The sequence below is a fragment of the Haliotis rubra genome, unplaced genomic scaffold (assembly GCF_003918875.1).
Source record: "Haliotis rubra isolate DU_JTF1 unplaced genomic scaffold, ASM391887v1 Scf524, whole genome shotgun sequence".
In the NCBI taxonomy this organism is placed as follows: Eukaryota; Metazoa; Mollusca; class Gastropoda; order Lepetellida; family Haliotidae; genus Haliotis; species Haliotis rubra.
Genome location: NW_025767218.1, coordinates 185605 through 213225, shown reverse-complemented (window position 1 = coordinate 213225; position 27621 = coordinate 185605). Strand labels below are relative to the sequence as shown.

The following is a 27621-nucleotide window of genomic DNA, read 5'->3' as shown; positions in this document are numbered from 1 at the left end:
GAAATAAAATGTACAAAAGGAAGTCTGTGAGTGTTTTGTGATTTTTGTCCATGATGGATGGTGCTTCTACCAAACACTGACAGATGGATCGACATTTGTATTGATTTGAAGAAGTGGAGGAGTCCAGTTTATCGCTGCTTTGAAATGACTTTTGGTTACATCATGCTTAAGGTTACGCAAAGTCCAGAAAACTTTAAAAGCAATAAGAAAACTAGAATTTGATTTAGTAAAATTGATGGATCACTGCAGATCATCTCTTGGAGGTGATGATGATTTAGAGATTTACGCACACTTTCCAACATGATGCGGATTTGGAAAAGGGGTCCAACATTTGGCAGACAGACAAGCCAGGCCATATAGTATTTGGGGTGATTATGACCGAAACATGACAAGCTGAGCAGGAGGCTGTGCAAGACTCCCTCTCACACTCACTCGATCATTAACGGTAAAACCATACTCACTCACTCTTGACCACAGAAACCAGTGATTGACTTGACATTTTCGGGTCAAGAAAACATGCCAAGAACAGACACAAGACTTAATATACCGTGTCATGTAGTCAGAACATTACAGCTTGTCAGGTATGTATCATGTACCCAGTCTCTCCAGGGTTTAACAAGTAAACAACCAAATACGTGAACAACAAACACCAGTGTTAGATCCAGGTTAGAATTGGTCTTCTTCAACCCATACATGGAATTGGGTGGTCGGGCTTGGGTGTGCTTGGGATATCTTCTCACGGGATATCTTCTCTTCTTCAAAACTCATACATGGAACTGGGTGGTGGATCGTCAAGATCTGGGTTCTGGGTTAGAATTGATCTTCAGCAACCCATACCTGTCGTAAGAGGTGACTGACGGGATCGGGTGGTCAGGCTCGCTGACTTGGTTGACACATCATGTCATTGTATACCAACTGCGTAGATTGATGCTCATGCTGTTGACCACTGGATTATCTTCCACCACCATGTAGCTGGAATATTGCTCAGTGCAGCATTAAACAATAAACAAGCGGAAATTGAACAACAAAGCCAGACCTAGGTTTTAATGCTTTATTTGTTTTTTCATTATAAATGTATATAAACAAGAACCATTCAAACATGGTTATCAGCAACAAGATAGTCAGCACTTTCTTAATTGTGATATGAAAATGCAATCACATTTGCTCTACAATTATTAATAATTTGAACAGAATCTATAGAATCACAATTCTGAATTAATGCAGAGCACTGCTCCGATATATATAACCTATCACAGAGACAAACAGTAGGAATAATGATGGGTGTAAAATTAAAGCATGTCATTACTAATTCTACAACTATAGAAAATTTATTAATTTCATAAAATCTCTAAGAATATATAAGCAACAAGAAGCCCAGCAAACCTTTCTAAATCTGAATTTTTAATTTTGATTATCAATCAGTTAATTTGTTTTCAGCAATGAAATAAACAATTGATGATTTGAGCATTTGGTTTGAGATTCAGTAATGTAGATGTGAAAAAAATGTTCTGGAAGTGAAATGTGGATACTTGACCGCATATGTCCAGTGCTGACCTGAAAATATGTTTTTGTTTTCCACAGTTAATCATACACTTATCATAAGGATACTTTTTATGTTTTCCATGCTACAAAACCAAATGATTCTCAAAATACATTAGGTATGTACTCAAATACAATGACAACTCTCATTATCGCCCTTGAAAATGGGATAGTATATTTAAATATATTTTACTAGATTTGGTTGACAGGACAAGTAAATCTGAAAGCATCTGAGAGAGTGAGTGAAATATATGAAACAGTTTTGTTTGGACTAAAAGTTTCTGCCATTATTTCTCTTGTAATCCACGTTTATGAAGGTCAAGGTCAGAAAAGGACCTGTTGCCCAAACAACACAATAGACACCTGTAAAGGCCAAGGGCATATAAACTACAATAGTAACATAATTCCATGCTTTCGTAGAGATCAACTTAAAAGTTGTTGTCAGATCTTGATTCTGCCTATAGTTTGTGGTTTATAATCCTATTTGCAGACAACTGAAAAACCAGAACTTTTAACAAGACTCATGTAAATTTCTTCAGATTTTAAAATTTATTTTCATTTGAAATCTTCTACCATTTTGATTTTAAAGCTATCACAAAATATATGAATATACCATTTATATTCCTTCACATGTGCAACAGCACAGACCTTCGGCGTTATGAGCAAAGCATTAACCACGAGGCTACCCCACCGCCACTTAAAAGGCATTGGAAATACTGCCCAGCAGAGAAGAACTAACAGTCATTAATTTCCCAGTCCAATCCATATCCTACGATGTTGGTTTCCTGTATGGCAACACTGTTATCCTGAGATCATGTTCAGTACAGTTCCGTCTGTTCGAACATGGCAAACCAGAGCCAGGACCTCCTCATGTACACACAACACAGAGCATTCTTAATTCCGTAAATACATTGAAACAGAAGTAAACAGGTTTTACAGAATGGTTCTGTTGCAACATAAAACTCAACAAACAAATCATGTGTTGGGCAAAATATTTACAATTTCAGCAAGTAAACAACATGAGCAGAAACAATCTGTTCCCCAAGTTAACTGAGAGATCGACATAGGTTTCATGAGATTTGTATGAACGAAAAACACAACCCCTTTCCACAAAGTGATCAGCAGCGATAATCAAGACTTCTACACCTTTATATACCGAAGTCTTAGCGGTAACATGATCAACATCCCATATTTCGACTTTGTCTTAGGTCAGTCACAGTGCCAAGGAAATCTTAACTCCTATAGCTTGACAATGACATGGGACAGTCACAGCGCTAAGATGATCTAATCCCAGTACTTTGACAATGACTAAAGACAATCACAGTTCTAATATGATCTAAATTCCAGGGCCTAGATTTTCGAAGCTCTCTTAGCGCTAAGATAGTCATAAGTGCCATACATTAGCATTAACTTACGACTGTCTTAGCTCTAAGAGAGTTTCGAAAATCTAGGCCCAGTACTTTTTCCAGTCTTAAGACACTCGCAAAGCATAATTTCTATATTTAAACATAAACCAGTCATAATATTAACATGATCGTAATTCCTGTACTTTAACACTGATTTATTGACACTCAAGGTGTTACACCTTAACACTATCTTATGTAAGTCAAAGCTCTAACATGATCAAATTCCCATACTTTAACACTGTCAAAGGGTCTCTGACTCCTACACCTTAACACTGTCTTATGTAAGTCAAAGCTCTAACATGATCAAATTCCCATACTTTAACACTGTCAAAGGGTCTCTGACTCCTACACCTTAACACTGTGTTACATAAGTCAAAGCGCTAAGATGACAAATCTGACATGTCAGCCGTAACGCTACAATCTCTTTGTGGAAAGGAGCCAAGAACATTGTCACAATCTGTAAGAAAACAGTGAAAATGACATCTTTGGAAAACTAATTTCTAACAAGGCATAACAAACAACTTGTTTGCAATTCCCAACAAATATGACCTATAGGTGTTCTGATGAAAAGGTATAACTTATAACAGGAATATTGCAACAATGATAAGCTACAAAGATGATCATCACCTGACGATCCCTCTTCTTCTGGCAGAACCTACCAAATTTCATTCAAGCTACATTCTTTGTTAATTTCGTACCACCAAATGACATATGTCATATCCTACTCCACCTTTGATAGGAACTGACTGAGTTTAGTTTTACGCCGCTTTTAGCAATATTCCAGCAATATCACGGCGGGGGACACCAGAAATGGGCTTAACACATTGTGCCCATGTGGGGCTTTGATAGGGATCTCAATCTATTTTACACCAAACCGATTTTCATATTCAAGGTATATATTAAAAAGAATGACACATCTGATTATCCCAAACTAAAATGAGTGGTATATTCCTGAAACTAAGTACTATTCTATAAAAGAATGACACATCTGATTATCCCAAACTAAAAATGAGTGGTATATAAGTACTATTCAATATATATCTTACTAGTAAGCTCAGCTGTGTATATTAATCATATTAAGTCTATGTTCTACTACAGATGACACCAGAGGACAACTTTGGGCTTGTAGTTTCTTTGGCATCAATGATCAACCAACCTCAATCATATTTCTCATAAATATTCATCACTAAAATCTCAGCTATAATTCAACAGTTTCACATTTACAATGGAACAGTAACTGGCCACAAGTCCTAAGCCATGTTAACTGAAATCTCAGCTGGACATCAAGAACTCTCTATAATCAAGTGTTTAAATAATATGAGGTGAGCATTATCCTTGTGGTAATTACAATGTTATTTGTTTTATGTTTTTATAAACATTTATTCACAATAAAGATATAATTAACCTTTTCCTCGCCTAAGATTTCTGGTGTGAAAGTTCTGATTCTGAATAATTTTCACAAGTTTTCTATCGCCAACCTTCCACTGACATTGAACATCTTGAACGGGATGGAGATCTACTCTCACATGACTTGCATGTATCAGTAAACTGACTTTGAAGGACATTGCATTCCTGGAAATCAATTCAGACTTCCAAATTCAACCAACTGCAAGATACACATCTCTCGAAACAGGAATCTCAAAATACAACTTCTGATGACCTAACACGGAACACAAACATGTTCAAACACAACAACAAGGACAATGTAGAGGTTCAGACAGACAGTTTGTGTTCATATAGGACACAGTAGATGTTCAGACAGATAAAGTAGAGGTTCAGACAGGCACAGTTTGTGCTCCTATAGGATACAGAAGAGGTTTAGAGGTTCAGACAGACACAGCTTGTGCTCCTATAGGATACAGAAGAGGTTTAGAGGTTCAGACAGACACAGGTTGTGCTCCTATAGGATAGGAAGAACACAATAGAGGTTCAGACAGAAGGTTCCCTAGGACACTGTTCAGACATAGTTCGAGATGCTGAGACTGAGTTCAATCATCTCCAACTGGGTACATGAGACTGACCACTGATATTGAGCTTAAGGATGGACTGAGGTCAAGACACGCTCTCCGTGTTCACTGAATCTAAGAGTCTGCTCCCCATGGATTTGTGGACAACGTTCTCCAGTCGTCTCCGTGCCTTGCGTTCATCCTCCATGTCTTTCTTCAACTTCTTCTGCTCCTAAAAATTCAAGCAGCACAGGGTCAAATGTTGGTTTGTTGATTAGTTGTTTTACACTTGGAAATATTCATTACGATCATCAGACTATGTTTTTTGACAATTTTGGATCATTAAAATGGCAAGCAGATGTCATGTAACTAGAACATATCAATGCTAAACAGTTTTAGGGAAAGTATTTTCCTTGAAATTATGCTACATATTGGTACAGTTTCTGTTTAACTAGTATCAAAACTTCGGACAGCAGTTTCCAAGTTACATAGTATCAACACAATGGTAAGCAGTTGTCAGGAAACTAGTATTGATAAGCAATGTTCCTGGTAACTACGTTCCACACTGGTAGACAGTTTCTGTGTAACTAGTATCTATGCATTGGTAATCAGGTCCCAAGCAACTAGTAGCGACACAATGATAAGCAGTCGTTGGGTTACTAGCATTTACCTGCTCCAACTCCTTGACCTTGTCCTTGAGAGAGTAAACAGTGTCTACCAGAGTCCTGTAACACAAACACACATCACAGTCAGAGGCAAACTAATTATTACATTTCAGGAGGAATTTCATTGACTACCACATGGAAAAATATAATGAGTGGTAAGTATGAAATGTTCACCTGGTTGCTGCTGTGCAAAGCGATCTTAGCGCTAAGATGGTCATAACTCCCATACCTTAACATAGACTTACGACAGGCCTAGCGATAAGATGGTCGTAACTCCCATACCTTAACATAGACTTACAATAGGTGCAGCGCTAAGATGATCGTAACTCTCATACCTTAACATAGACTTACGACTGGCGTAGCGCTAAGATGATCGTAACTCCCATACCTTAACATAGACTTACAATAGGTGCAGCGCTAAGATGATCGTAACTCTCATACCTTAACATAGACTTACGACAGGCTTAGCGCTAAGATGGTTGTAACTCCCATACCTTAACACAGACTTACGATTGGCGACACTGCAAATTTAATTTTTTAAAATATTTATACTTCTGTATATTTTGTGAGTTCATCAAAATAACATCAGTAAATGTTCTGAGGGAGGACTGAAGGCAAACGTTAGAGGGTGTTTGTAATGAGATGGACAAGGATATGGGGAGGTTCGCAAATATTTATATTACTTTTGTGATCAAATTAATGACTTTCACCAATCCACGCCTTTGATGAAAAGTCGAAGCCTGGAAAACAAGCAATGTCTGTTCACATCGCAGTAAGCACTATTTGAGCCAAGTAGCATCAGTCACTAAAATTGGACTCTTGGTCTTGCAAACAGTGGTCGACGACATGAACAACAAATAACAAAGAGGACACAACCAGCTAGGTCACAGATTTTTATCCTCTGATCCACAGTATTTGAATCTAATGACCAGCAGATGTGCTTGGGATATATTCTCACCCGAAACTCACACGCCAAGCGAACCGTGAAGATCATGGTTAGAACTGATCTTCAGCAACCCATGCTTGTCGTAAGAGATGACTAACAGGATCGGGTGGTCAGGCTCGCTGACTTGGTTGACACATGTCATCGTATCCCAATTATGTAGATCGACGCTCATGCTGTTGGATCACTTGATTGTCTCGTCCAGACTCAATTATTTACAGACTGCCGCCATATAGCTGGAATATTGTTGTGTGCGGCGTTAAACAACTAAACCAAACTCATGCCAAGCAGGTGATACTAGGGACATGTTTACATCATGTTTACATCAATTCAGTTTAATTCAGAAGAACCAAAAAGGTATGTCGAGTAACAAAACACTTTTCGAACACACAGCCAGTGAGAGCTACCTACTTTTCCTGGAAGTCTGTCTCATCGAAGATCTTCTCATGGTCCGGAATGAGAACGTGGGGGGAACTAAGAACGTCTGATCACCATGACGACGAGGACAACAACCAGAGGTGCAAAGGAAAAACACAACAAAATAAGCGTGGACAACACAATTTGCAAATAAAACAAAATGAAAACAAGAGAGAAAGAGCGAGAGAGAGTCTCACAGGTGCAAAGTCTTGCAAGAGGAAGATAGAAATGTTATATTCAAAGCATGACTTTGGTCATTAATTGCGTTCATTAGTCATGCGAGAAAACTGAATTGAATTTTTAAGCGTAAGCTAAAATCTTGTCATCAAAATGGAGAACATGTGAGTTCATGTCCTTCTGAATACTGACTGAATATCTGTATCATTGAAAAATATCCTGGTACTGCAGGTTCTCTCTAAGTGTGTGAGTGAGTTTAGTTGTACGCCGCTTTAAGCAATATTCCAGCAATATTACGGCAGGGGACACCAGAAATGGGCTTCACACATTGTACCCATGTGGGGAATCAACCCGGGTCTTCGGCGTGAGGAGAGAACGCTTTAACCAATAGACTACCCCACCGCCCCTCCTCACTAGGTCAGGCTGATCGTGTTTTTTGTACACGTGTACTTGGCTGATACGGCAAAAGTCAGACGGGGAAAAACAAATTGAAAATGTTGTCTCGGTTGATATGTGGGTAATGCTAATTAAAAACCATGAAATGAATAAAAAAGGAAAAAATTCAAGTGAAAATTCCATCGGGATAATATAGATTTCCATTTGTCAAACCTTACAGATAGCTGGTTGTGAATCAAGAAACAGATCTGAGTAGTGGAATTTAATCTTGGTTTTCAACAACTTTCTGTAATTTTCTAAAAGAACTATTTTCCCCCTGTTGTTTGATGTAAATAATTCTGTATATGTTTGTATGATCATTTTGTAAAACATTCTATAAAATAATGACCCAAAACACTGAACATCTTGAATCAAGAATACACATGTAACTGCTTGTAGATGAAAAAGATGAAATACAAAAACTTGGAAACACTGAAGAGAAACTACATGCATTGAAGAACAAATTTAAGTCATTTGAGATTTTAAAATTAAATTCAAAAATATATTTTCAGAAAAAAGCTGAGTAAAATCACACATTTATTCACATTGTGAGGCAAAACATCAAACAGTTACTTCTTATCTGTTCTGGGAAGATATTTACATCAAATTACAAAAATTATAGTTTACATCGAGGAAAGCCTGCATCTGCTTTCTTTACAATTTTATGAAAAGATTTACACTATTTTCATCATGCATACACAGACTCTGAAACAAAACTAACCATGCATAAATAGTCTACTTTCTACACATGCGGAAATATTACAAAACATGTCAGATGAATATACAAACTGTAATTGCAACACTAGATAACTAATGTTGTCAAACTTAAACTCTTCATGCTTCGTCAATTCAACTAAGCACTGACAAAGCATGACTAAATAACATCAACGACGAAATGTAACAAGATTCTCTTCCCATGCATTCTGGATCTCAATGCATGATCCGTTCCTGTGTCTGCATCAAAACTACATGTCTATTAATTCATTCTGTTAATTAAATATATAATAAAAATGTTAAAAATTGAAAAAAATACACGCAAAAAATAATTAAATATAAATGACTAAATGATCACAATGTAATACAATCAGAAAAATAATCCAATTGTAAATATTGTCATCATTTCAACTTTTACATTTTCATAGCACCATAGTTTCATCGCTAAGAATGTTGATCCTATTTAAAGATCAATGTTCTTGTCATGACCAAATCAAATTGTTGAGGTAAATTGTCAGTACATTCAGAAGACTTTATTATTTACATTTCAAGAAGACTACAAACTTTCCACCCCGAGTTCAAGGGTGAATCATGACAGTGTTTGTTACAGTCATTTTCATAACCATGGACATTTATATAATCCTTCATTCTACTAAAACAACACATCTATCATTTGAGACATTTTGAACAAAGGAATAACTTACTGCCATAACTTTGAAGTCATTTTAAAACAACTTATATTGTGTTTAGTTGACATAAATGACTTCGACAAAATCATATGAATTGTCCTTGGGGTTCACTTTGTTAGTTTACTGAGTTGTAACTTATTTTCCTTCTTTTAGAATTATTCCTATTTCTTGCATAGATAGGAATATGAAATAAGCCACTCAGCCAGACCTATGATTATAATGAAAAGGTTAAATGTGAGAAATCTGAAATGCATTTATACATATTAATAACGCATCTTCGGCATGAACCAATATGTACATACAATACATTGAAGCGTAACACATAGATGCTATTACAGTCAAATCCCGATGAGTCGAATGCCGGTGTCTCGAATATTATGCATAACTCGAAGTACTTGTCGGTCCCGACCATTCCCTGTTATAGTTGTCATCATTTGATTTCCGGTTACAGGAATTCAACTCATAAATACACACGATGACTCAAGAAGAAAATTTGGTCCCATGAGATTCAAACAACAGCAATCTTGTGTACATAAGCCGAAGTCAGTCAATGAGAAGTTGATTGGTGTAGCAAACTGATCCAATTAACAAACCAGCTCGGCTCACACCTTTCCACCTTTGACGGGCGAGTTCAAAAGGCAGATTAGTGATTTTACGGAAATCACTGTCTGTGCTAATCAGACTGGAACTGATAAGGTGCCACTATTAGTGATAGGGAAATCATTAGATAAACAAATGCTTAGGCGGAGGAATTAGGACTGGATCATCTTTATTTCTACCCTCATAGACATACCTATGTCTCGAATACATCGATAAGTCGAGTTTATTACTTGGTCCCCAGAGATTCGACTCATCGGGATTTGACTGTATATCCAAACTTTATGAAGAACAAAATGAAACATGAAATTCTTCATATATTTCACTGTATAATATTGTTTTGTAAAAATATCCATAATCAATAACTTAAGGTCTGGCCCAAGCAGTGTTGATTCAGTGTTAGGTCTTTTCTTAAATTGAGAATAATTATATTTATATTATGATAATCACGATGCAGTTTTACGTTGTTGTGTTACAGTATACGTTCCAGCTACCATGTTAGGAAGACTACATATCAGTCACTGTCTCAACGAATGTTTCACCAAAATGCATCTATATTTACATGATATAAAAATCGCAAAATGCAGCATATGGACATGGCTTTACGTGTATTGAAAATGTCAATGTTTATCATGTCAAATTATTTTCATGCATTTAATGCTTAAACATTTAAGTCGTACGCTCCACGAACAAATGTCCAAATATATCCAACACACATACAGTCAACCAAGGGATCAATACTGGTCAAACACTCAAACACTTGTCAAACACTCATATAGTCAATCGGCAGTCAAACACTTGAACAGTGGTCAAACACTAAAAACACAGTCACATACTCTATCTGTGTCAAATGCTACAAATATGGCCACATACTCTATCTGTGTCAAACTCTCAAATAATGGTCATACGCTCTGTGTCAAACGCTAAAAATATCGTCACATACTCTATCTGTGTCAAACACTAAAAATATGGCCACATACTCTATCGGTGTCAAACTCTCAAATAATGGTCATACACTCTATCTGTGATTGAGTGAGTGAGTGAGTTTAGTTTTACGCCGCATTCAGCAATATTCTAGCTATATGGCTGCGGTCTGTAAATAATCGAGTCTGGATCAGACAATCCATTGATCATCCACACTATCAGTGTCAAACGCTAAAAATATGGTCACATACTCTATCTGTGTCAAACTCTCAAATAATGGTCAGACACTCTATTTATGGTCAAACACTTGAACACTGATCATATGCTCAAATGCTGTTCCTACGCTGAAAACAGGTAAATTGTTCAAATGTGTGCCACACACTCAAACGCAAGATACATGCTCAAATAATGACCACTAAGAATGCTACATAACAGATGCTGTCATTCCACCTCAAACAATCAAACACTGAAACACACAACATGATTCAATCAAACACTGAAATATTCAACATCATTCAGTCAAATGCTGAAATATTCAACATCATTCAAACGCTGAAATATTCAACATCATTCAGTCAAACACTGAAATATTCAACATCATTCAAACGCTGAAATATTCAACATCATTCAGTCAAACACTCAAATATTCAACATGACTCAGTCAAATGCTGAAATATTCAACATGACTCAGTCAAACGCTGAAATATTCAACATCATTCAGTCAAACGCTGAAATATTCAACATGACTTAAACTTTCAACATCATCCAGTCAAACACTGACACATCCCACATCATTCTGTCAAACACATTCAACAACAAATTAAACACACGGACTGTCAAACATTTGAATGTTTGATCAACACTTCACTGTTAACTTCATCACAAGATGCTTCAGTTAACGCAGGTGAACAGCCTGTATATATTAGTACGTTTATGTATGCTGACATCACAATTTGATCATGCAGCTAACCCCTCAAGCTCCACTTACCTGCAACACATCACACATCTTGTGACCAAAACACAACCATCCTCACAGCATCAAAGCAAAGCACTGGTTTATCTTTACAACCTGGTGTACAGGGCACACAGTGTACAGTGTACAGGGTGTACATTGTGTACAGTGTGTACAGGCCTACTAGACAATCATTTCATAAACCTAGTTTTAAAACCATATCAAGTCATGAATAGGCTAAGTGAAGAATGAAAGCAAGAGTCTGATTCTAGCCACCAGTCTGTTGCCCGTGTCTAGTAAAATTGTGTTCAATCTAGAAAGCTCAGATAATAAGTCCCTCTACAACAATAAAATCTCTTCATAATGCTAAAATGTTAGGGCCATGTAGCAGTCTCAAATGTTTTGAACAGTTTTCAGAAAACAAGTGACGTTCCCCAAATATTCGTTCCTGTCTTAATAATAATTCAAAGCCCTTAAAAATACCATCAAACATATTATGAAATATGTTACGACATTATAATTTGTTATCCCAAACAACATTTGTGTTAGCTTGTAGAAATATCTTCAAACCAAACAATGAAAAACTGCTGATAAATAATGCACAATAACATCTGTTTCAAATAAATTTATTATGATCAACTTTACATCCACAAAGGAAACAGTACCTTAGGAAGATATATAGTGTATATATACATGGCTAGCACTTGATGATATACATCTGCTGTAGTTACTATTGATAAATAGCTCTGTAGATATTTTCTCACATAAAAATTGCTTTTCTTTGGAGTAAAGGACATATCTTGATTCACAGACATCAAAATACAACATAAATAATTAAACAAATTCATCAAAATGATTAAACAAATTCATCAATATCAGCCAAATTTTCCTACTTTTCTAGACATTCATCATCGACTGTATATAAGAAACAGAGATGAAAATTTGCAATATTTCTTCTTCGAATAAATGTCTTTAATGTTCCTATAACACAGCAAAACACCAACAACAATCTAACTCCTAAATTAAAGCTAGCTATTTAATCCCTGAAATTTTACTAAAATTCATACTGAAGAATCATGTATGTTTAAGAACAGATATCAAAATAGTGATTTGAAATCGAGTCTGTGTTTGAATCTGACACTTAAACACAAACAAATGTATGGTTTAAAATAGAAAAGTTGCTTGCACCAAACTTCTATAAAACCATAAAAGAATAGTATTCAAAAATCCTTTTAAAAATTATTAAACAATATTCTTTGGCAAATGAAATTGAATGAGTATTGTGGCGATGAAATTACATACAAATCAAATCACATATTTGAATGAATATATAGCAATAAGGCAAAATAACATTTGATACAAACTTGTGCAACTTCTTTCGTTGTGTCATCTTACTCTCAAAACGCTCAATCAGGGCGCCTACATAGTATTACAAGCCCAAACTCTGGATACTAATCACTACCTTCTTAAAATATTGAATATACTGCTTGGTGAAAACTACAAAAATAATTCCAAGCAAATTAGAATTACAACACTCAATCAGGGCCCCCTGCATATGACATTACTAGCCCTAATTATTGATACCGATCAATACATCCTTCAAATATTGAGTATTTGAGTTAAAATGACAAAATAATTCCAGACAAACTGAGTGTGTAAGAGTGAGTGAGTTTAGTTTTACACCGCTTTTAGCAATATTCCAACAATATCGCAGCAGGGAGACACCAGAAATGGGCTTCACACATTGTACCCATGTGGGGATTCAAACCGGGTCTCCATTGTGATGAGCGAACGCTACCCTCACCACCCCTCCAGACACACTGGGAAAATTAGGCATTTTGCATTGTTCCATGCAGTCGATATAACATTAAAGGCGATTTCAAAGAACACCCTGGATTGGAAGCGTTTACCTGAACACATACGGTCATGGTTACTGGGTAAAAGCATATATAGACATTTGTGCTACTAACTATACACTACAAAACGGATATATGAAAAAAATAAGGGATCACATGAAAGCACAAATGTCCCTTTATTTTATTTCCCAGGTTCCTTCACAATTTTGTATCGCTTAACTTGTGAAGAAACCTGGAAAAAAATATAGGAACACTTGTGCTTTCATGTGATCCCTTATTTTTTCCCCTCAGTATATATTTGCTAACCAAGGAGTCCTTGCCATTGGTCTTGGTTTTGGTGACAAGAATTCTGACTGAACGAAACCAATGTTTGGAATGAAAAGGAAAAGATTTTGTTAGTATGACACTAAAACAGAAAGGTATTCAAGAGCTAATCTCTTCCTATTTATGAAAGTCTCCTTTTTTCACAGCCAACATCCCAAAATTTACTTATTTTATGACAGGGTACCTTTTCACATTTTCAGATGTATTTCTTGAACATCGTATCATTTCAGTGAGTGAGTGAACAAACGAATTCCATTAACTTTGCTACTGCCATATCACAGCATAAATGAATATATACTCTTAAAAAAAAATAGGGGAACTTGAACTTTCAATTTGGAGGTCCATTTTAACCATCCAATTTCCAATTTATGATTGTGTACTCATATATGGTGTATATTCTTCAACCAAATCCCTTGTGCCACTGAATGGTAAACAGACACTTTACTCTACTATCTCTTCATATATTCCTACTTTGGGGGGTACATCAGTATCAATGTATCAGTTATTTATTGTTGATGCTGTATCGATACAAATTATTGAACATAGATACTCAGTGACTAATCCAGAATTCTTAGAAATTGTTATTTTGATCCAAATCGGGATTTTGTAAAGTTTTTGAACTTCTCATCCTTGACAAGTATATCCTGGCACAAAAAGGGAGACAACTCAGATCTCTGCTGCTGTTGACAAGCAAGTGATACCTAATACTATTTTACTCTCTTTCAATAGGACACTTTTGATACCATGAAAAGTCAGCCCTAATAATAACTTGTGTATCTTTGTCACTATCATGATCCATCATAATCATTGCGTAGAATATGTATTGTTTATGTTCTAGAAATGTTTTTGAAAGTGTAGCAGAGATTGTGCACTGTAGTACGTTTAGGTCAGATATGTTTGTATTCCTGTTTAGGATCACAACTGCTTCATATTCAGTGGCAGACTCTGAAAAAAGTTATTTTGTTCCTGAAAACACGCAAAAACATAAACCAGCATCAGGTTTTAAATAAACACAAAAAAATTCGGAAAAAGAAGTTTGATCACAAAAATACAGTATAGTATAGCCTGGGCTCTGGTTTTGAAAAAAAAATGAAAAAGAATCTGCATATGCATAATATTACCTCAGATTTTCTTTTTTTAAAAAGCAAAAAAATATTCCCTAGAGTTCCTGGTTGAAATAGACGTCATTGTTTTGGTCCATCTTTTAAAAAACAACAGGAAGAAGATTTGCATGTCTTGAAGCGATGGCTTAAAACATATTCTGTCTCTACAAACTTTTCACCCCCAAACTGAATATTACACTGTCTGTCCCTAACACAGATCCCAACATTGTTGTGGAAAGGATCCAACACATAATTTCCATTGGTGCCGTACAGACACTCATGTCGATAAAGTCTATAATTGACAACAGTAGAAAATATATATCCTGGACAACTAGAAATTGAACCAGTCCTGTCATGCTTTAATCCTGTACTCCAACAAGTCTTAATGAAGAACAGTTTTTCGAAACACATCATTTCAAAGGAAAAACAACAACAAACTGGAGAAAAGGAATAATAACAAAAATAACTTTAACTGTTTTGTTACAAAAGGATATTTTCAGAATATGGTTTAAAGATTATTTCCACATGTTATTTTTAATCAAGTGTTCAGACATAAAACTTAAAGCACAGATCTCCTTGGCCAGCAAATAGCTGTATATCATTATATTCAGCATTGTATACAACTCTGCTCATATCTGACCTCTACATGGAATGCTCAGTCTTGTATGGCTGGAAATCTGAGTATTTTCACAAACAATACACAAACATATCTTATGTCCTCTAATGTTGACTGTAATAAGTAACAAGTAATCAAGCCTGTAACTATTATCTATTTCCCAAATGTTAATACCGGTACAAATATCTTAATTACTGTAAACTGATTCATTGGCAATTTTATATCGGAAAATCTGATTGGAAGGTGACCATTAGTTGTTTTAAGATTCATGAAGTTTGCATCTGATTTCTTGGAAAGTCTGTTTATTCTTGTAACAACACAATAAAGAAAAATATCAATATTTTCTTATTCTCTCTTTTTCCTTGAAATCAAACATTTTGACATCCAAAATTTTGAATACAAAGATGTAAGAATTGAACTATGGATTTCCAGCAAACTCCATCCTACAGGGCTTGTACCAAATAGGAACTTTCCTCAATAATATATTTCCAGTAAAGTGCTTCAAGAATACCTTATTTCAAAAACTCATAATTTATAATAAATCTTACACCATACAGGGCTCATACCAAATAGGAACTTTCATCAATAATATGCTTCCAATAAATTATTTAATCAATAATTTTAAAAAATCATAATCCATAGTACAACAGGATTAAAGGAATACATAAACATAAGGGTTTTTGATTCCTAAAAAAAATGCTTCCACTTTCCAACAAGAATATGTCTGTAAAGGATTTATATATAACCATAAGAATTGTATTAACATTAACTAGAGCAGAGAAGTCACAATCTATCATTATTACATACATAGACTTGTCCAGGACACAAGTGTATGTAATCCATAGAACATGGCTGAAAAGTGATGCTCTGTGTTCAAGGAACTTCAGATATTTACTTTCATACTTGTTGGCTGAATTCTTCTTGATATGTTGAATGAGTGAGTTATGCTTTACAGTGAAGCAGGTCTTCACCGATTACCACTTCACAGATAGATATGTATGATAAGGCCAGACCAATTTTATTTCTTGTTTTACAGATTTTTGTCCTCAGAAAAACTAAAGGCAGGAGGGAAAAAAAATAAAAAATAAAAATCACCAGTCAAAGTAATATTACTTTTAAATACGAAAAGTATTTTACTATTTGCAATTTATGAAGTGTATTTGGGGCAAAAAACAATCTGAAAAAAGAGTCTTTTAAGTTTACATTTCTGGCCAATAAAAACAGTATTTTATTTCTTGAGCAGGGAAAAATACTTTTTTTTTTTTTTCTTATTCTTGAAAAAAATACGACCGGCGGATCCGTAAAACAAGAAATAAAATTGGTCTGGCCTAAAGATATGTTTTCACATAGAAACACTGCTTGATGTTATAGATATGTATATATAAATAGACAACTACTTGTATAACATCCTTATTCTAAATGATTATTCTACCATTAATGTAAATTCTATAATCATTATATATGTGAAAATATAAATTTGTCAAAGCCTAGTTTCAAAGATAGTTATTTTTAACATATAATATTTTGCCTTAAAGGCACAGGAAAAATGATTCATTCAGCATTAATCCAATACCGACTTTCCTCTTTTCCACTAAAGTTTAAAATCATTCAAAATTAATTTAATATTATATATTGATTTCTCTTTGACAGAAAGCAAGATGTGAGCCACTGAATTAAAATTGAATTATGAGATTGAATTTTATATCCTGAAAAAGTTCCCACGAGAGGGACTGAAAGCACTCAAAAACATTTTCATGAAACATAAACCTGTAAACGCAAATCTTGAGGGGACCAAAATTTAAATAAACTAAAAAAAATATAGGAATATTTAGTTGAAAATAGACATCTCTTCACACATTTCTAGCTCAGGGTGAAGAAATATTTAAACCTGTAAGAAAAGTAAAATGTTGCAAATCTACAAATATCTGACATAAATACTATGAATTCTTGGAGATTCAAATGTTTTTACATAAGCGATTAGTTGTGTTACCATAGAATGATGTGATGAATTATTACGACTAAAATATCTTCATAATAGTCCATTTGTTATATATTTAATGCATCAAACCGAATGGTGGGTCACTTATCTCTTTGTATGTGGGTAAGTGAGTGAGTATGGTTTTTCTCAGCTTTTAGCAATATTCCAATAATATCAAGGCAGGGGACACCAGAAATGGGATTCACATATTGTACACATGTGTGGATTCGACCCCAGGCTAGCTATTCTTGAAACGTTCGTAGCCCTACGAACTTCTTAAGCCCATTCTTAACACATTGGCTACGATCAAAGTTAAGAATTCTTAGGGCTACGAACGTTTCGAGAATAAGGGCCCTGGTCTTTATTGTTACGAGTGAACGCTTTAACCACTTGGCTTCACTTGGGGAAGTAAGTGAATGAGTGAGTATGGTTTTACGCCGTTTTTAGCAATATACCAGCAACATCACAGCTACCATGGTGCTGTCAAGACAAGGTTCTTTATCAGAGTGAATCTTGGATTTCGGTCCATAATCACAGCATCCTCTTATGCCTGAGAATGCAGTTAATTATTTATGCAAAGTAATTATTTATTTGTTGAACCAGGCATCCGACTACCCATTTAAATGAATTATGAGTTATTACAATTGTTTTAAAAAATACCTTTAATTTTGCTGCAGATATGTCATACACAATAATATCAGTTGGATTTTTGTAAGAGATACTTTTTTGTTCCTGTTTCAGAACAAATAATTTTTCTACAAAAGGAGGAACCACAAAATTGAAGTTTTTCATATTGAATTCTCTTTTCCTGACATGGCGTGGATATATTTTCCCCTAGGTTTTCACTGGAATTAAAAAAGAAAGTTAAAAGTCATGTTTTTTAACAAACTAATAAAACAGAAAATGGCCAAAAGTATAGAGTTAATCCACAGAAAACAAGTCATTCCTGTCTTTACAACCAACCAGACTTTGTATTTGCAGATATTTCTCATAGCCCGAAAACGAATCACTTTTCAGCCATGAAGGAAAGCTTTTCTCTGTAAAATGATTCAAAGTTTTCATATTCTTGTGACCTTCAGTTTCACTGAAAACATTTAATCCTGATATGGAATATTGTCATGGTAAATACTTCCTCTATACAGCTTCAATCAAATTGATTGAAATGTTATAAAGTCATTTTACAGAGACTCATACAATATCACTACACAAAAACGTGTATTTGCTACACATTATACCCGATTCTATATGCCACATATGTAATATTAATTATTATATCATAATCTAATCCATTCATAAGCACCGTAAGGACGAAGGAGGGCATTGACCCTTGGAAAAAGTTCACAACCGTTTAATTGTTTTTGCCAATCCTCTTGCAAGGGGAAAAGTAGCACAACAAAATCCCTGCATCATGTGGCGCCCCCTAAGGAAGTGATATTCTTCCAAATCAGGGGAGATAAGCGGATCTGAGTATGCCCCTCCACTGGAATTAGATCCCGATCCGGATCCTGATCCCGATCCATCGCTGAGTCGTAGTTTTGTAAGATCCACTGCTCCATGGCAAGCAGCATGAAGAGATAGCAGGACACATGAGACATGAGTTATTTCCCTTTCATATTTGGGAGTTACCTCCCTTTGTTCAAGAATAATCAACTTTCATAGAACTATGATATTTTCTGCTTCAGTTCAGTGAACTGTAACCTACTGAAGTGAATGTACTTTTGTGACAAATAAATGTACATTAATCTTGATTGAATTCTGTAAAATTATCCTTTGAACATTACTATGAACAATAAAGTCTTGGCATCTGAGAAAAGGACCAATTAAGGGGAATCCTTGAGGTTTCTTTTTAGCTGTGCTATTATAATCAAATGATTCCCTCATCCTGATGAAAAGTTCCATATGACTTGATCAGTATTCGAAAACATTGTGTCAACAAACATCTGAACAGAAAAATTAATTTACTTAAATTTCTGACACAATTCTAATTGATTCTGCATTTTAACACTAAATTTCTCATAGAAAGTGTAAACTCTTAACAGATCGTTCCAGAGAGAACTTGGCCCTAATTCTGGGAGGTCTAAAGTGGAGTCTCTTCAACTAGTTTTCAACACTGGCAACCATTTCCCAGCGAAACTTGATATATTATTGGCTTTCTATTTCTCAAGGGCATAAGAAAATTATTGACAAAGCAACTGGCAGTATCTGGCCCAAGAAATCAAACATAATTGCAGCAAATGAACTCCCTAGGGTTCTTCGTCTTCTGCCATTGTTACAGCTGAATAGCCTGCTGTACCTCATCAAACTCTGCAGGGAAATCAGATGCGTGTGTTTCTGCCTCTCATTCTGGATTACTTGAATTTTTTGTGGTGCACATTTGATGCACAGTTTTGTCTGATGCACAATTTTGCTGTTTTCATTAAGTTTAGTCCTGCACTTTACTTTTTTAACAGTGGAAAAATGAGGAAATAATGAATTAGAACATGTAATTGCTTTATAAAATAGTCGAGCTGGATAACTTGTGTGTAGGACATTATCATTAATTATCAGTATAAATAAATGATTAAAATATTCTAATTGCGTAATATGACTCATTTAGGGGTTGTTTTTCAAGCATTTTTCTGATATTTATCCAAAAGCTTTTCGAGTCTGCTATTTGTATTTTTCAGTTTTCATCACTTGATCTCAGAACAAAATAATCTTGAAATTATGTTTTCTTCTTCTTGCAATTTACTTGAACAAAATCAATTGAAACAAAATTAATTGAAATTCTTGATGAAGTTTCAAAATATTTGTTTTAAATGATAATCCTTAAAATCAAGCTTCAAGCTGTCCAAGTGTCTAAATACCAAACCAATTCTTCTGTTTCTTAGAACAGGCCAAACTGCATGAAACTTAGTGCTGTTTGTTGTTTAAACGTTTATCCAGCAATATTTCAGCTGTAAATATTAGAGTCTGAACCACGCAATCCAGTGATGGGCACTGTGAACAACAATCCACACCATCTGAATAAGATGACAGGTAATGAACCACCCATTTTGTCACCACTTATGACAACCATGGGTTACGGGTAATCTATCAACTGGAATCCTCCTTAGGCTATGAGTGAATGAGTGAGTGTGTTTAGTTTTACGCCACACTTAGCAATATTCCAGCTATATGGCGCCGGTCTGTAAATAATGGCGTGTGAACCAGACAATCCAGTGATCAATAGCATGAGCATCAATCTACCCAAGTGGGAATCGATGACCCTTAGGCTAAGAGTGTCTGTACGCAAATATTTAACCTTTTTCTAAAACTGTCCTCATATTGCAATGCGCAAGTCAACCCAAAACAGGCCAACTTGACCTACATCTACAATATCAAACTGGGTTAATTTTTTTCAAACAAAGCCTGCTAATCCGACACTAACATAATTGAGGAAGGACTAGTGACATCTCCTTGTGGACCACCATTATTCAGTGTCAGGTAACTCCTTTTTTAAATTAATGAAAATATCATATATATTAATCTGAACGATTACAATAGGTCTCCTGCGCTTTAGGAGCCCTACTTAGAATGCATTAATTTGACAGCTTGAGAGTGAATGAAATGTTTTGGAGATATTTCTATCTTACAATTCTACATGGTCATAAGGCTAAGTGTTGGGAATGCAGGAGTACAATTCACCCAATACAGTGCAGTGAGAAGAGCTGGGCTGGAGAGAGAAGACAGAAGTCTGGCAGAGGAAGGTATAACAAGGGTCACACGCCAACATTGGGTCTCACATTACTCTGTGCACTACAACAAATATATCACACCTGTCACCAACATATAATCTAGACATACTAGTCAATGACTTGTGCATTTGACAACAGCGATGTGAAACATTAAATAATTGCCAAGGTACTGTAGCTCACTTGAATGTGTCTTCAACAGATTATGTCAACAAAGATGGCCATAACAGTGAGTAAGTTTGGTTTTACGCCGCTTTTAGCAATATTCCAGAAATATCATGGCGGGGGATACCAGAAATGGGCTTCACACATTGTACCCATGTGAGGAGTCGAACATGGGTCTTGACAGGCAGACGCTTTAACCATGAGACTTCCCCACAGCCCTGATGGCCATAACAAGAGTCGCTGTCAATATTGATATTCCACTAACAAAATAAGCAAGAGAAATTTAATAAACTTATGAGGAACATACGTCCTGAAGAGCAACTCTTTTAGTCTGGCAATTTCAGAAAACATTACAAAGCCTAATATGTATTTGGAGAGGATCGAGAGCATTGTCATGTGAGCATCAAATTCTAAAATTGCAACAAAAAAACAAAACAATACTAAATCCTGGAAAAGGGGCAAGTAATGGCCAAAATAACTATATTTTTTCAATATGGTTGCTATGCTTGCTTTGGCCGACAACACATCACATACTGGACAAAGAGGCAATGGCATGACCTCACTTGACTGTCAGTCAGGTGAACTAAACATTTGGAATACATTATTTGATTTAATTATATAAAGTCCAAACTGACCAGTATATCTAGAGAAAGTGCCAAGTGTGCAGATAGTATGTTTCTTAGGCCACAGTTTTCAAATTTGTTGGTTTACGGATTTTGGGGGGATATATGCTTGCCAGTAGATTGGAACAAAATGTAAGCTAAATTTCAGAGATATTTTCTTCTTCAAAAAGCAATAGTGAAAAGTGATAGTTAAAGTTATCAAGTTGTTAAACTTATTTTAACCACCTGTTTGTAACTTTAACGGATTGTATGTCATAAACATGTAAGTTTCAAATTATTTCCTATATTTTAGGGCAACAGAATCCGTAATCCAATCCTTAAAAATGCTTTGCCTTGCAGTAAAATCACTCAAAACAGACTTCATGCATAAAAAGGGTACTTAGATATTATTCTAATGCATATTGTTGGATAAAAATGTTTTCATTTCATACAGTACTGAAATTCTATGCAGTAGAAAAATATACTCAACTGGAAAAATAATGCAATTACTTCATAACCCAAAGTGCAATAACTGATACAGTAAAATGTGTAGGCTCAATACCATAACTGATGATATGTTGGCCAAAAGGGGATACTGGGAAACTGATTGGATAGAAATACAATCCATGTCTTTATGTAAACCCAGTAAACCGAGAGTGCCCAGGTAAACCACTTCTGCAGGTAGAAGTCTGTCATAATGGGTGTACCATATTTCAGAATAAAGAAGACTGAGCAACATTAAGACCATCAGAAAATGAATGTATATGTCTTGGGGAAAAGATATAATTGATTTTTGTTATCATTCACTCAAAAAGTTCTTAAGTCAATTTTTAATCAAGATAACAACTTGCTTTTATTACACCTTGAAGCTGTGATTTTATTGGAGACAATGGCATGGGGACATTTTCATTATTTCCGTTGGACATTTTGTGACATCATTACCAAACATCAAAATCCTCTTTGGATTTTTTGGATGACAACTGCTCAGGGTCATAGAAAATACACCAAAGTAAAACCCTGCACTAAGAATGTTCCTGGTGAGTGTGAGCGACTAATATCTCCGTATTTCAAAGCAAATTAACGCAGCAATGGAGATTAATGATCATTACGTTTTCCACGCAGCTGAGATATTCGAGTAAATGATCCAATATTTATTCCTTGCTACAGACCAACACACGGTGCCATAGGGAGTGCTTACAACAGCAGTACAGACAAGGACACAGCAATCAAAATTTACAATATTTATTTCAAAATATTATACAGAATGCAGCATGAGATACCCTGCTTTTACCACACCCACTTTCCCTAAACTGAATATCAATTTTTCGCACCAAGGTTATACACAAAACACTTGTTCTACATAATTGAGCAACTTTTAAAACTGGGGCAAGAATGTGCAAAATTAAATAAAAACAAAAAAAAATAAATTTGTTTACACTGATTATGAACTAAAAATAAACCCAACAGTTTTGAGCTTTGAGTTTTGTTACAATATTACAAAAAACATGACCTCCCTACATTGGCCGTGACCACACAAAATGTGTAGCTTATAACACAGCAATGAAGTTACGTTTTGAGTATTTATACTTTTGATGACTTTTTATTTCTTTCAGAGTTAACAAATGCAACAATTTCGACCTGATTGATCCTCAAATTTGAGATCAAAGATAAGTTTGTTTCAAAAGAAACTAATTTTGTACCTAAGTATACAGGTACAGGTAGAGTGAAACTACTAAACATTCAAAAAGGTGAAATAACTGAAACCTCAGGGAATAAACAAATACTGGATATAAACAAAGGTCATAAAGAGATGAAGGTGTGGAAGTTTAAGGAAAGTGGGAGCCCAAATCAAAACAGGTTACACAGAAAACAATGAGATTTGACTTGTTTGCAAATATCCATACCAAGTTTCATTTAAAACATCTCCACAAAATACTTTTTAAAAGCCGACTACCTAGAACTTATGAAAACTTGAATATTTTTAAATACCCTGTTATTAAAAGATATTGAGTTCTCCATAAACTTTTTGAGACACTTTTACCAAATTATTTTTTCTAATATTAACCCAAGACACAATTGGTTGACAGGGTGAGGAAATCTATCTGGTTAACAGTAGAATTTGTACTAGTGGTTGACATGACAACTAGTCGTTGCAGTTAGCCTCTAATAATCAGGCTGACAGTACCATGTTATACGCTTTGATAAACAGTATTTCAGTTATGAGATTCAACATAGGAAAGCTCAAAGTCATGGAGTCTTACATTCTTACATCTTGTGAATACCTACAGTCACAGGCACGGTGCCAATAAACCAATGATCATAATCAGGGAGAATCTGGGATTCAAACCCAATATCTCAGGATCTTGGTACACCCAAGGGACATAACTGCACAGCACATCATGCCACCTGCGGCCCCTAACTCTGTAGATTCTAACAATTCGGAAAACAGACACTTAAGCCTCATGCTTATAAATAAAATTGCAGCATTTGTGTAAACGCACAAACTAAGGCAAATGAAATAGTTCCTCTCAGCTGAAGCACTGGGCCCCGTTTCACAACACGATCGTAACACTAAGGTCATCGTAACTCCTATACTTCAACACAGACTTACGACTGTCTTAGTGCTACGATTGCTTTGTGGATCTGGGTACTGATCTTGTTTTCACAACACAATCGTATCACTAAGGTCATCGTAACTCCTATACTTCAACACAGACTTACGACTGTCTTAGTGCTACGATTGCTTAGTGGATAGGGGCACTGATCGTATTTTCATAATGCAAACATCAAAGTCAATACAAAGCTTCAAGTTCAGCTAAAGTTGCGGCTTTTAAAATGCATTTTGCGCTGCACATAGGAAGAAAAAAGTGATCTACAAACAAGTGACATTATCGCTATAGATACCTGAGGGTACACAGTATAAAAGACAAGTATATTCTTACTGATGTGAACATTCAACATTAAAAGCATATTGCACAGACTGCACGTTATATCAGGGTCATTTGCAATGGACGTCACTATGACGGAAATATATCATTATGTGCTGGCACAAAGGAGTATGGATTTAATATGAACTTATCAAATTTCAAAGCTTTCAAATTCCTTAATGCAGAATATAATTCAGCTTTGCAGAAGCACGTTTTTGTTTTACATTTACACTTTAAACCTCAAAATCAAATCAGACAAGAAGAAATTTAATTTAATAAACAGGCATCTTTCTTACATAGCCTAAAATGGCAACATGCAATACATCCTTTCAGGATGAACATTCTAAATGCAGAGATCTGAAGATACACAGAAAAAGAATGGGTTAATATCTTTAGTACCAAATATATCTGACTAGCCAAAATTTGATCATTAAAAAATGATCAGAAATATTTTGTCGGTAGCTGACATGTACAAATTGACATAGCCATTTTTGCAATATCCCTATAGATTTATATACTCAGTCACAGGAATACTTCTATTTTTAAGCTAATTTTGGAAAATATAATGGCCGAGTATTGTTTAAGTACAGGTGTACTAAATCTCTGCATATTAGAAGCGGACATGCTCGTTCAGCCAAACAGAGCCTTCTGAACATGTATAAAATTGTAATAGTTGAGTATTCATCAGCTAAGAATTGTAAAAATACAAAACAGTAAGGCAAGGGGAGGTAATATCTGACAATCATTACACCTCGTAGACACCATCTCCGCATCTCGAAACAGTCGAGACAAAAACAATTCACTCATTTCCCTCAAAATCAGACAATCAGAAGTTATCAACGTCCTAGATATTTAATCTAATTAGGATGTTTATGATTCATAAATTAAGAATTAAATTATGATCACATATTTGACAGCATCATTTGGTCAGAGCAGCCATTACATTTTTAAGGTTCTTTATTTGTTGCAACATATTAACAATAAACATTGAATTTCTACATTTCAGAAAATGGAATTTGTTGTCATGGTAACACATTAACCATTATCATTGAATTGTTAATTTCTCCAAAAATGGATTTTTAAAAATTAAAAAATATTCACCTTACAAAAATAAATGATAAAAGCAGACTGTACAAGAATTTCGCCTATACGGTTTACTACCCAAATCTAATGAGTATATATATGTGTTAGAGGTTAGAAACTCAAAATTCGGGCAACATGCATCTGCAAACGTGACGTAAAATTCTACCTATATAAAACTGTTGACACAAATGCTGAGTACAATATTAAAACCTGGGTATTTTCATACCTTTATTTTGTTTTCGTGCCTCTGACATGATTTGTCTACCTGAGATTCGAATAACAACGGGTTACTTTCACCAAACAGAAAAACGTTCTCTGAACAAACAAGTAATGCATATTCATTAAGGTTTATTCATAAGTTTTTAAACTGTATCTGGTTCTAAAATCTGAATTGATGGTGAAATTGCCAAAGCTAAATGCTACAAACCCATATTGGATTGCAGATCTGAATTAAACCACCCACCAAAGGGAGATAATGCATAAAGGGACATAACTCCAGTTCGCGACATCAAGCTATGTGGAGGTGTTTTATAAGATGCAAGAACAGATCTTGTGATAATATCATATAATGAGCTCATAAATGCAGTTCGTTCAATTTGTTTGTCAAGAAATGTTTTGCACAACTTGTATAGTGGTGTATTGCATATTGCATAGAATCTGATTGAAACTCGTTATGCTAGTGCGAGCATGTCTGGATAATTAAAAATAATCCATATATTTCACATTTGAAAAAAAATATTTCCACATGAACCAATTTTCACACTGCACATTTTTACACATTAGGCACAAAAAACAACCTGATTCCTGTGTCAAAAACAATGAAATTGTCTGTAGTGGGACACAAATCTGCATATGTTTATGAAAATTTATTGCACAGCTGGCTGACAAGAAACGACAAGGAAATGTCCATTGGACAGTTGCTATCATGGCATTTCTCCTGGTTTAATCCAAACAGAAGTGATATAGAAACATCAACATGAGATCTATGTTCGTAACACTTTCATCCTAACCCTGCCAGTGTAGAAATACTCACAGGAGTTGACGGTGTGTCTGGTTTTGGCACTGTTGCAGTATGCTTCAATCACTTGGAGGATGAAAGCGTCTTCGTTATACACCTTCTGGTCATCTGAAGATCATATTGGTAAAGAAAGCTTTAAAGATGTATTTTAGACGAAATGGATAACATCAATCTAACAGTGAATTTGTGAGAGCTGTTAAACACCACAATCAGCAGTATTTCAGCTTCAGCGTGGTCTGTAACTAATCGTGTCTGGGCCAGCCATACTGGGGATTGATATTGGGAGCAACAATCCTTATTGTTGGGGAGCGATGACACGTTTTTAACCAAGAAATTGAACCTAAACCTGTTCTATTCCCTCATGTCGTACAACCAGTATAGTTTGCAGAGGTTCTGTTCTAACCTGGATCTCCCTTGCTATTTTACAACATGCAAAGGATTTATTTTGCTTTGAAATTGAAAAGCGTGACTGTGTGCATTGAATCAAGACTCAGTGAGCAATGGAGTTGGGAGTAGCGCCACTTTTAACATTTTCCAATCACATTTTGGCACGTCAGCATAATGTTGGATGAGAGTCAAAAGGGATGCTCGACGTTGACCACTTCGCCGAAACCCATGACTGACTGACTGAGTTTGGTTTTAAGCCGCTTTTAGCAATATTCCAGCAATATCACGGCGGGGGACACCAGAAATGGGCTTCACTCATTGTACCCATGTGGGGATTCGAACCCGGGTCTTCGGCGTAATAACGCTTTAACCACTAGACTACCCCACACCCGAAACCCATGAGGCATAATTGAGCAGTCTAAGTAAACTTAGTATTATTCGTTAC

At 35.4% G+C, this 27621-nt stretch overlaps 1 protein-coding gene across 1 annotated transcript in view; it reads right to left on the bottom strand.

The window, feature by feature from the left end:
* Positions 1 to 4536: 4536 nt before the first annotated feature.
* The window catches only part of LOC124252801 (rho guanine nucleotide exchange factor 7-like), an 87265-nt gene continuing 64180 nt past the window's right edge, over positions 4537 to 27621 (bottom strand). Inside the window, 5 exon segments of the mRNA XM_046686469.1 lie at positions 4537 to 5123; positions 5562 to 5616; positions 6911 to 6983; positions 25998 to 26036; positions 26805 to 26897. Coding sequence (XP_046542425.1) covers positions 4998 to 5123; positions 5562 to 5616; positions 6911 to 6983; positions 25998 to 26036; positions 26805 to 26897 — 386 coding nt within the window. The 3' untranslated portion in view covers positions 4537 to 4997.